The sequence below is a fragment of the Gavialis gangeticus genome, unplaced genomic scaffold, assembly GCF_001723915.1.
Source record: "Gavialis gangeticus isolate Ggan-Ray unplaced genomic scaffold, GavGan_comp1, whole genome shotgun sequence".
NCBI lineage: Eukaryota > Metazoa > Chordata > Crocodylia > Gavialidae > Gavialis > Gavialis gangeticus.
Window position 1 is genome coordinate 33,343,852 of NW_017729031.1, and position 12,215 is coordinate 33,356,066.

The window sequence follows — 12,215 nt, forward strand, 5'->3', positions numbered from 1 at the left end:
GGACATGGAGTACTGGCAGTGCAGGGCAGTGGGTGGTGGTGCTCTGTCCCCGCTGCCCACCCATCAATCTTGACGGGAACTTTGCTAGTATGATATAAAAATGTAACCTCTTCCCTGGAGGCTTACAATTTGTCTTGCTCAAACCTACAACTAGAGGATTACACTAAAAAGAAAGACTTTTTCTTGGGAACCTGTGAGTGACAGTTTGAAAGCTTCCTAGAATGTCTATAACCGTACTGCTCTTAGTCAGCAGCTGATGTTGTGACTTCAGGTTTCATTGCATTTATGGAGTCGTGCGGGGAAAGGGGGATTTTTTTAAAGCCATTAACTTATTAGTTGTGTTTAAATATAGCCGAGACTGAAACTCATAACTTGGATGTGGCTCACCTACAATGCCAGCTGGGTATCTTAAAAACCCACCAGCTCTTCCCTTCTGAAAGTTGGAGGGTTGTACAAATATTTCTCTGTTACAATGCACACTTTAAAAAACATTGATTTATTCTGGAGGCTTGTCAGGCTCCTGTCATGGGATCAGCTCATCTTCTTTTTGTCCCAGGCCAGCCAATCCGTGTTAACCACGCACATGCCAAGTTGGATGCGTTTTAAAGTACAAACAGGTGCTGCTCAGAAAGTGGCTGATTTCAGTCGTCAACTACAAAAGGAAGTTTGGAGTTTCAGTTTGTTTCAGGTTGTGGGTGTTGTTCCATCAGAGGTGCTCCTGTGTAGCTTAAATGTGGCTTTTTCCCTCTGAAGCGCCTGCAGGGAGTTGGTATCATAGAAACCTTTTAAAGGCCTGACATACAGTCGTGGCAGTTTAGCAGATGTATATCTTTGAGGAACCCACCAGAGAGCAGACCCTTCACTCATGTTGCTTCTTACTTAGAGAAGTGAAGTCAATGAGTATTTGCAGGGGGGGAAAAGCATGCATAAGGTTTTGTCATGAAAACACCACAAGTCTCTTCTGATCCTGAAGTTCTACACTGCTTATAGATGTATAAAACCATGTGTTTTCCTGCATTGATAAATCCTTGTAAGCGTTATTATCTTAAATTGCTGAGGTACATGGGCTTGGAAATGTCTTTGGACAGTTAGACAAGGTTCTTTGGGTGAATCTGATCTCTTTTCATAGGCCAGCTTAAATAGTTGGAGAAAAATTTTTAGCCAGCTTTTGGGTTGAAACTCGAAAGCTGGCTAAAAAGTTTTTTCCAGCTATTTAAGTTGATCTAATAAAAGAGATCAGATTCACCCAAAGAACCTTGTCTGCCTATATCCTTAGACCAACACAGCTACAACCTACACCCTTTTGGACAGTTAGACAGCCACTTCCTCCAGACTGTTCTGCTGTATACAGTGCTGTTATTGCAAAGGTTGTGGTTAGATTTAGGAGTGCAATCCTTTCAGTCAGGAGGATGGGGAGAAGAGGCAATCTCCAGCAATTACAGATAGATACGGTCTAGTTCCTTGAAGTCAAGGCTTCTGTTTTGAAGAATGCTGTCCGTTCCCCTCCTCCTCCACCACAGGAAGTCATTGAGGGGAAATTATGACTGACAGTCCCTAAAGTCAAACAGTTAGGATGCGGTTTAGGTGTTCTCAGTGCGGCATCCTCATCTGAGGAATCCCCTGCAAACCCTGCATTTATCCAGTGCCCAGCGCTCTTGGTTGGCTCTAAAGCACTATTGTAATAAGCATTACAGAACCACTGGGCCATGCTGCTAAAGACCAGTGGAAGCCACTCAGCTGTACCCTTCCATTAGTGATACTGATGGACAAGAAAGGCCTATCGACATGTCTCCTGGAGGGTCGTCACTGAGAAGGATCTAATTTAAGAAAGAAGCAGGGATTTCTCAGGGTAGTATCTTTTACTGGACAAACTATTTCATTGGGATAAAGTTAGACTAGCTTTCGAATGCAAAGAGTTCCATCAGATCTCTGCTGACTTCCTGGATCAGAGACCTGATGCTTTGTATTTGAAAGCTCGTCTAACTCCATCCCAACTATACAGTTGGTCTAATAAAAGATATCACCCTAAGAAATCCTTGACTCTCGCATAAGTTCTGGAGTCTGCACCATCACCACTACAACATAACTCTTATACTACCTAACTTAAGAAATCAGCCTTCCATAAAGGAGCGTGTGTGGTTCTTTTGTAGGCAGAAAAAAACACTACTCGTGGTTTTGAACAAGGTAAAGCAGAGGCCATACATAGCAAATGGTGGCTGGTGCACTGAAAATGCATAGATAATTTTGTGGCTGGTCAGAACCAGATTCTGATGCAAATCACTGATGTTAATCAATGTGGCTACTGCAGTTTGTGTCAGCTGAGACTTGGGCTGCTATCAGTGCCCTCATTGTTAGAAACTTATCTCAGACCAAACTGCATTCCTGTGGTTTGACAGCAATCTGTATGGAGGACTTAGATCTGCTGAACACTCCAAGACCCTGTGGTTAAATTATCAAGCATTTGATTATCTTAAGTACTTCTGCATTGACCTTAGAGGAGCTTTAGATCAGTGCCAGGGGTTTGGATGGCAGCTCACTCTGAGGGTTTTGTGACAGACCATTCAACACAGAAGGAAACAGAGACTGGAGATTAGTTCCAAATGTGCTTTTGAGAATTTAAAGGCTTAGGCTAATTCTGAATATGTCCATCTATTGCAGAGCTAAACGACAACAGGGATTGCAGCTTTTAAAGAGGCAAAAAGAAGAGGAGGCCCTGAAACAGCAACTGCAGCTTCAGAGACAGAGGGCCATGAGACTCTTTCATGAACGGCAGTTGACTTTACTGGAGATAGTCCATCCTAGTAGGATTGATGTTTAATTGTATCAAAAGCTTCCAATGTCCAGGTGTCCAAAATAGCAGGTTTTCATACAAGTAATTCCCAAGCCTATGTATTTGCTGTCTCCAGGTTTCTGGTGGGGAACATCTTCACTCTTTTAAGGCTCAGTAATCACATCAAAACCAAGGTGGCCTGAAATTTCCTTATCTCAGAGGCATAAGGGTAAAGGTAGATCCTGCCTCTTTGTGCTCTTTAAAGATCATGAGGCAGTTGTATATCTTCCCCGGGGGTTTGTTCCTGCAGTAACCCAACATAGAGTGTGGGGCTTTGATTCAAATGAAGTGTCACCAGCTGTCCCACCAATGATGTTTTGAACTTTTCTTTGGGGTGGTCTCTAATGCAAGGACTAAAAAGCCTAATCGTATTTTGCTTGTGGGACCACAACCCCCAGTTGTGTAACTGTGGCTTTCTGTTATTTCCTTAGGGGAAGTCAATAGGCACAAGCAGGAACTAGAAGGAAAGTCAGCACTAACTATACAGAAACTCTGGAGGGGATATAGAGCAAGGAGAAACTTTCATCAACAAAGACAATCCCTTAAACAATATAAGGCAGCTGTCATTGTTCAGAGAACAGTAAGTATATATACTCTGTTCTGGCATTAGACAAGATTGAGTGGATTATTGCAATCTCTTATAAGGCACCGCTTGTTTACTTCTATACATGACAACGGAGCAAGAATTTAGCAACCAAATGTTAATATATTCAAAAAGTGATCAGAAAAACAAGCCGAAGCCTCAGGTTTCTGAACTATTTGGAACTACTGTAAAGTACAAAATATAGTGCAGATACATAACTAGAATATGCTTTAAAACCAAAGGCTACAGTCTCCAAGCTGTTCACATAAGCCAAGAATGTAGTGTAAATGTTGCAGCTTATGTCTGAGTGTGATCACTCAAGACCTGCCTCTTCAGTGTGAAATCCTAAGCTTCACCTTAATGGATAACACACTGGGACATTTTTGCCCTTAAAAGGATTTGAAACAGTGCATGAAAATAAATCCTTTGGCTGTGAATGCCATGGTCTTCTGCCTTCTTTTATACAGGTTCTTAAATTTTTGGAAAAACAACGGAGGAAAAGGAAAGCAGTCTTTCCTTGGAAAGAGCCCAAGGGACTCACCGATGAGCAAAGACTAACGTTTCAGCAGAAGGTGGATGACTACATCAGACTGCATCCGGTACATCTTTGAGAGACGTTTTAGTTCTACATTCTTCACCCAACATAACACATTAGAGAGATGAAATATGTGACCCTGATGATGGAGATAACCCGTATGAGCTTTGCACACATTAATCCTGTTTATTTCTTTTTGAAAGCCGGATACCAGAATCATTTTTTACCATCAATCTAATAAAACAGGTCAAAGTGAAACCTAATTGGAAAACTGTCTCCACTTGATGATGGATGGCTTTGGAGTGAGAACTCAGGAGGAAGCAGAATTATTAAGTTTACAAATAGGCAAAGAATGCAGATGTCGTTTCTGGACATTAATCTGCCCACAAAAGATTGCAAATGATAACTGGTTCCTAACACTGACAAATGACACTGTTTTCCTCCAGGCTTCCCAAATGTCAGAAGAAATGAGTAAGGAGCTACATCTGCAAGCTCAGGAAAAGCTGGCACAGTACCTGCTGAGGAACAGCCTGGATCGTGGAGCTGATCAGCGCAGACAGGCCTTGCTAGCACAGGTCAACACTGATGCAGAGCTGCTGATGAGTATGTGTCTGTCTCAGGTCGCTGTTTTGGCAATGGCATGAACTCAGCAAACAGAGAAAAATGGGAGTATGCTGTGAAAACCAGTGAAAGCAGACTTTCGAAACCACAGCCTCCTTCCTCTGCAGTAGTAAATGCTGTTATATTTGATTTTTCCTTGCCACACAAGATAGCTCAAAAATCATATGTAGCATCTCCTAGGTTTGAAGCTTTGCCCATGTGCAAAGCTGTAGGTCAAGTGAATTCAAACACAAGAAGGGTCCTACACTTTAGTTCTTAATGCTGTCCTTGCTCTGTTTGTAATGTGAGCCAGCCATTTTACAATCATCCACGTTGCTTTTTGGTTGCCAGGAATGAGGCTTTTTATACAGCTATTTTCCCTGCAGAACTAGGGCTGACTTGGTTTTTCCACTTTTCTGCAGCAGAATTAGGCTAATGATTGATGCACATGCGCCCCTTGCTGGTGAGGAGTTCTAAAGGTTGAACTCTGAGTTAGGGCTGTGCTGACCACTCTGGATTAGGAAGGACAAGTAGGGTCATTGAATGAGAATTACTGGGAATTTTCGTTTCTTTGCATATTGTTGGAAACAGTACTTAACCACACTAGTTCAGTAGGCTGCCAGGCTCAGGTGGACCACTTATAAGCAGCCAAACCAGGCAAACATTAGAAACTTATTGAACATCATTTCTTAATCTGCCGTTTGCTGCATAACTACAGCATGATGCTAACTAAGCATGGATATCAGCAGCCACAGAGACTGAGCTTGTGGTGGGATGGTGCAGGTGGGATGGTCCTCCAGGAGAGTGAAAACCGTGTGCAAGGAGGATAGGCTTGAAAGTGGTGACTTATAGCCATTTCCCCTTTTCTAAGAACAGAATTCCACCCTGTTTTCCTCTTTGTTACAGATGCTCCAAGATTGGTGGAGGCCGCAGAAAAAGATCTTGAGGTTTTTATGAGTCGGTCAATCCCTATAGCATCCAAAGCCAAGCAGTCCCATAATGCCATACTGAAATGTACTCGCTGGCCCTGGTGGAAGAAACTGGAAGATGAATTCATGGAGGATGATGCAGTTCCCGATGATGTTCTGACTGCTCAGTTTGGAACTCTCTTTACTGGTGGAACGAAGTCCTCCTAGTTAACAGGCAAAAAGAAAGAGTTGTTTTCTGACCCAGGGTCATATCCCACACTATGAAGCAGCTGTGTTCAGCATGTGCTACAAAAAAAGAGAACTCATTCCTGTCCTCAGACAAAGCAGTAACTAGCATCAAAGACTTATTTAATTGCAGTGTATTTTAATCATTCTTTATATGTGTGTATATATATAGAGAGAGAGTCCTTCTACATCTACAATAGATGATCATGTATATATATCATCACACACTTAGTATGCACCATGCTAGCAGTAAAACCACATCTTTTGGGCTGTCACAATTTGGATTCAGGTCCTGTACCTGTTCATGCATCTGTGTGCCTGCTACCTTGCATTTGTTGGTTTTAAAATAAATGTATAACCCATGAAGAATTTTTCATGAAATAGCCCACAAAGAATTTCATCTTTGGAAACCTCTGAGCTATAGTGTCTCAGTTTCCCATTCTGTAAATTAAAGTGCTGGAACAGGTGCTTGAGGAAACAGTACTGTATTTTTTTTCTTTGATTGCATCAGCACTCAAAATGAGGTAGGTGCCTTCCAAAGACAGCCTGGGTCTGAGACACCCTATAGTTTTAAGACAAGAAACACAGAGGCAGGTGGGTGGGAAGATGTATCAGAAAATTAAAGTGGGCGGTGAGGCAATGGACATAAGCTCAGGATTTGAAGGATGGTTGTGCCTCCTTGACTAAATTTCTGCAAATCAGTATGGCCTGCATCTGGTAACGACCCCAGGTTAGGGAGCCTGCCTGTTTAGTACAGGATTGACTAAGCACATCAATTTTACGGTGGTGTTTAAATCAGTTCCTGAACTAGGGTCGAAGTACTTTGATGAATGGGAATGGATATAAGCACATGCTTCGTTAAGTCAAAGCTTTAGCTCATGGCATCATCCAGTGAGGAGGTAGTCAATTAAGAATCTACTTGTTCATAAGAGAGAGCGTGGAAACAGTCTGTTTAGAAACAAACATAGGACGCCCTCTTGTGCTGTGATAGCAATGGGAATATAGAGGATGAGAGCTATCCTGGTCTAGATACTAGGGTAGTGGATGTTCTAGAAATACTTTACGTTATTCTTGGGGAAGGATTTAAAGTGGAAGATGCTCAGAGATGTGGGCTGAAAAGGTTCCTGCTCCTGGGCTCTTCAAAGGTGGGGAAAAGAGTCTTCAAACGCTCATGTGATCTGTGCCAAGGGACATCTGACCACCATAAGCAATTTCTTCAAGGAGTTTGTTGCAGTCAGTTTGAGGCAGAACCTGCCTGTATGCTAGGTCCTTTGAAGCCTAGTTCTAAGAGACAAGGGAGAGTGGGTTTTTTAACTGCTAGCTACACTGACAGAGGTCTTGTTCCAGAGTCTGGATCCATGTTGCATGGTGCTATCAGCACATGACAGCCCGCAAGCCTGCCTACCTGGCCGCAGAACAGAGGACCCTACTTTAGACAACCTCAGAGGTGCAAGAAAGGCATAGCATTTCCTCCCTATCTCTTCTGCAGCCACATCCTCTCTACCAGTAGAAGAGAGATGAAGACTTCCTTCTGCTTCCTGGCAGCTGCTGCAAGCTAGCATGAGTTAGAGTAGCCTTTGCAAGATGTTCCTGAAAGTGCTGCAAGTGGGATTGGCTGAGGAAGGGATATGGAGAAACACTGGCAGGGGCCAGAGTATTAAAAATGGAAAGCATTTCTACTGTCTGCCAGCCCTTCAGAGATGTTAAAATGTGAGACACTGCTTTTCTACCCATCACAGTTGGAGGCCGATGACACTGGGAAGGATGTGGACAAATGTGGCACGGAAGTCAGTTGATTTACAGCAGGAGACAAACATCTCCCTAGATGCAGCTCCCATCAGCATCAACAAAGTCTGTCACAAGGACCTCCCACCGCCGCCCCCAGCTCCTGTTCAGATGCAGATTAAAAGCCATTTTAAAGGTCTGCCCATAGCTCAGCTCACAGGGCAGGGAAATAGAGACAGCATATGACCTACTTGTCCTTCATTGAACGGCTAGATGCTGTTCTGTTTAATCGCATGTGGAGTGTCGGAAGTCTATTCACTGGCGGATGCTACGTAGACTTTGCCTTTTGATTGAGCCCTTTCCCTATGCTGAAGAACAAGTAGGGGCTTACAAGGAAATAGGAAACTGCATTTATGAAAAGCACTTTTTCAGCAACAAAACCCTGCCCCTTAACAGGCAACATTCCCATCCCCTTCAGTGGCAGCAAAATCATGTCCTTCATTACAAACAAAGCAAATTGTGATAGAAAAGATTTGCTTGGACCTCGTCAGTTCAGCATGGTCTCTTTTCACGTAAGGTAGAAGGTTTTTGTTCCATTTTAATTTTAGCAGAGATGAATGGAAAACAAATCAGTAGCAAGAGTTACCAGGGCAATGGTAATTCACCAATCCAATTACCAACTCAAAAATAGCCAGCATGCTAATTTAGGAGATGAAGTGCTAGATGATGTGCTAGATTTTTAACAGTAATTACTGTTGCAAGGCCATCAAGCCGCCCGGTTGAGTTCCATCTTTATTAGATTCCGAGAGGTTAATCTGGGGAGCTATCAATTAAATATTCCCCTGCGTTTTTGTGCGATGCTGTTGAATAGCATGTCATTCTGAGCAGCGTCATGAGTTTCAGGAAGGGCCGGCGATGTGCTGGGCGCTCGGCAAACTACAGGCACAGAGGGAGGAATCAACAATAGCTTGCAGGCAGTGAAAACCAGCTGCAGCAGCTGCCTCACATCAGCAAAGCTCTGTCTCAATAGAAGCAGTTCCCTGCTGCTGTGGGGGGGGTGGGCAAACGACTCATTTTCTTCCCCCCGCCAAAATACACAGGTTTATGGGCCCCTTGAGCACATTGTTGACAGTGCAACCCAGAGCGCCATGAGTCCCTGCTGCAGTGCAGTGGTCTCAGTGCGTGTCTGCCTCCTCGTAATTATCCTCATTGCAACAGCCCCTTTATCACAGAGCGATGTACAGGGAGGTGTTTTGCACTATGTATTTTATGTAAAGAGCAGAGCCCCCTGCCCAGCATTAAAGGCTGAGTGAATTATATTGCTGTCTCACCAAAAAGCCATTTATTGTCATGCTAATGGCCTCTGCCACTCAGTGCCATTGAAGTGGATTATGAACTCCCCCTTTGGAATATGCAATTTGCTGGATAATGGATTTTTTTAAAGTGAATTTACTGCCTGGTGAAAGGTGCTGCATTGTCAGAGGAGTTCAGCCTTGCAGGGCAATTTATCAGCAGCAGGAGCAGGGCAATGCAAACTTCCCCACCCCATCAATGTACTGAGAAGCAAGTGTGCCCAGTTCTGACAGAGTGTCTTTCCTTGGTAGATCGCAAAACCCTTTCTGAAAGAAGTCCCAGTTATGACTTGTCCCATTTTACAGAATGGGGAGACTGAGGCATGGAGCAATGAAGCAATGTGTCCAAGGCCAGCCAGCAGGTTGGTGGGAGAGCCTAGAAGAGAGCCCACATCCAAGTCCCTGTTCAGTGCACTGTGCACTAGGAGTACAGCCTCCCCATGCCATCTCCAAGGGTATTCAGCTTTTGGGCGTTCTGCAGACCCACAGGCAAGAAGCAGGTTAGTTTAATCCCTGTGGTTTGCTTGAGGATGTGGACACTCATCTGTGCAAGACATCCAGGACTAAGAGCAACAGTAATCACCTGTTGGTTTCCACCGTCAGCTTGCCACTTCTCACCCGGGGTGAATTCGAACTACAACCCGACAGCGACAAGCTACAGAACTGTTCTGAGCAATCAGGCCTCATACCTTCCACAGCAGTAGGTGTGAAGGGTTTTACAGCCCTCAGCTCCTACTCCTTTCTCCCAAGGCATCCTGTTTGGCCAGCAGCCTGATGAAATCAGGTTGTTGAAACCAAATGAAACTCATCAGAAAATCCAGTACAGCCAAGACTGTCCTGAGCATTTAAAGTGACCAAGGAAATCATTTCATCCCAAGCCTATACGTGCCTGCATGTAGATGCAGGTAGATGCCCTCTCTAAAGAGGTCTACTGGTTAATTTTCAACAGATCGCATGTACATAATGAACTTGCTGCAAAGGGAAACAGAAACGTGCAGTGAGCAACTTAGGATTTTACCCCAATGGATCAGATAACTGCACTGGATCCATTGATTTCACAGAGTAACTGTAAGGACATATTATTCATTGTAAGGGTTACAAAGCCAGATGCAAAGCAGGTCAGCAGATGGTCAGGCCCTAGCCTAAGGAGCCTAAGTGGTTAGTTGCCCAAGTCAGGGATGCAGGATTCACAGACTCACAGAAGTTTAGAGCTAGAAGGGACCTTGTGAGATCATGGGGTCCAGCCCCCTGGTCTGGGCAGGAAAGACTGCTGGGGTCAAATAACCCCAGCAAGGTGTGTGTCCAGTCTTTTGAAGCTGTCCAGGATAGGTGCCTGCGCCACCCCCACTGGGAGTCTATTCCAGAGTCTGGTCACATGAACCGTTAAGACTTTTTTTCTTATATCCAGTCTGAAACCTTCTCCTAGGGGTTTATTGCAAGGATCCAAGTATTTCTCTTCCTTGCACTGTGTCTCATGCATAAAAAGCCCAGTCCTACTTACGCTGACATTAATAACAGCTTGGCAGTGGACTCAAGCTTTGGGGCGAATAAGGAGCTAATGTTCATAAGATCTTCCAGGGTGCGTAAGTTGTCCAACCAGGTAACTAAGGGGCTGACTTTAATTAAACTAGTGTTAACAAGGGGCAGCAGAAATGATCTGAATCAGGCCCCTGGACCCATGCAGGTCCATGATGATTTCCAAGAGGAGCGTGCAACTTCAGGTCAACCCTGCTGAATCTCCATGTTGGATGTCTACAACAGGGGTGGGTTGCACTGTCCTGATTGCACTGAGCACAAGTGTAGTGAAAACGTAACCTCATTCGTGGGGGAACATGTTGGGACGCAAACACTAGACACAGCAGATGTGTTAAACCAACCTTTTCCTCCTCTAGCAAGCCATGTTTGGAGGTAAGAAAGGGGAGCAAAGCCACAAAGGAGCCAGTAATGCAGTTGTCATGAACTATTGACATGGTCTAAGCTGACCTGTGGGGGCGTTTGAGCTGAATTGTAGGTTTCCATGGCCGTAATAAATTGGAATAATTTGTTTTGTGGTTTGTTTGTTGGTTTTTTATTACCCCTCCAGTAAAGCAAGAAGGGAGTGTTGCATTTACAGTTTAAGCAACAAAACAACACAAATGCCGAACCTCCAAAGAAGACAAATTCGAGGCATAATGAACAACAGCCATCCATCTGCTGCGGTGCCTCAGGCGAGTAATGGAGCAGAAAGATGGCAAAAAACGGAGACTGAAAATGGACAAAGTTCTCTTCAAAGAGCAGGGGCACTGCGCCACAGTCCGCTGGCTCCGGTAATTGAGGAGGATCGCTGCTTACCCAAACAGCTGAATTCTTCTTCAGCTCCAAACTGAACGTTGCAAACAAAAGGACGCTGAGCAAGAGAAACCGGTGCTCATCCAGCAGATCCCGTCCAGCCCAACTGGGCCTGCTGGCCGTTCAGCTTGGCTGTAACTGGAGTACCAGTCCTGACAAAGAGCCTCTTAGACAAGAGAGAACCAGCGCGCCCAGCTGTCCTTCCTCAGTTGCCTGGCTCTTTTCACTCTGGTTTCTGCGGGAGCAGGATGTGGTCCGAACATCTGATGCCAGCATGCACAAGCATTTCTTATGCCAGGAAAATGGGGTTTTTTTCTTTTCCTGGTGGGTAGAAATAGGCTTACTTCTAAATAAACAGTCACCGGAAATGGAGGCATGATGGTACTTGAGACAGCTCTTCGCCCTGAGAGCCGTTCAGGCAAAGGAGCTGTAAAGATCTGTGCAATAGCTCCTTGAGCTCTCTTTATGGTCGCTCTGAACAGCGCAATAACTCTAGGTCAACCAGGCATAATTGGAGCACAGCAGATTACTCTTAATGAAGAGATGTTTGGGGTTTTTTTTTAACCAAATGATAACTTCTTTCAAAGGGAGGAAGGATGGGGGATCGGGTAGTAAAGGCACAAGGAGGAGGCTAGGTTGTAAGGGCTTTATCCTAGCTCTGCTGGAGACGTCCGGTTGGGCCATGAACTTTCTCTCCCTTGGTGGAAAGGGGCCAATAGCAGCCACATCACAGGCAATGGGGTAACGTTTGTAAAGTGCTTTTCGATCCCCTGCTGGAAGATGCTGCAGAAGCCCGAGCCACTCCCACCTGAAATCACCAGGAGTCTTTGCATCGACTCCAAGTGGGAGTTGGACAGACCCCAAAGCAAGGCATTGCACTGAAACAACTCTGGGTTGTAAAATCGACGTCCCCATCAGCCACTTTATTAAATTGGTGTGCTGCTTTATTTGGTGAGTAGTTTAGACACCAGCAATTTATTTATGCAAGTTTGGTTTAAGACCTGTAAAAAAAGAGCAGCTCTGATGACCGCGTTCAGGCTTGGTGCTACTGATACAGAGCCTGCATTTCTGTATCAGGATATAACAAGGATATAACAAGCCTGATATC

General features: G+C 44.6%; 1 protein-coding gene across 2 annotated transcripts in view; it reads left to right on the plus strand.

Annotated features, from left to right (window-relative positions):
- Positions 1–5,914, plus strand: part of IQCB1 (IQ motif containing B1) — a 33,909-nt gene extending 27,995 nt beyond the window's left edge. For both annotated transcript variants that reach the window (XM_019522587.1, XM_019522588.1), the window contains exons 10-14: positions 2,659–2,801; positions 3,262–3,410; positions 3,881–4,012; positions 4,395–4,551; positions 5,455–5,914. In XM_019522587.1, coding sequence (XP_019378132.1) covers positions 2,659–2,801; positions 3,262–3,410; positions 3,881–4,012; positions 4,395–4,551; positions 5,455–5,684 — 811 coding nt within the window. In that variant the 3' untranslated portion in view covers positions 5,685–5,914. The remainder of the gene's footprint in view (positions 1–2,658; positions 2,802–3,261; positions 3,411–3,880; positions 4,013–4,394; positions 4,552–5,454) is intronic.
- The last annotated feature ends 6,301 nt before the right edge of the window (positions 5,915–12,215 follow it).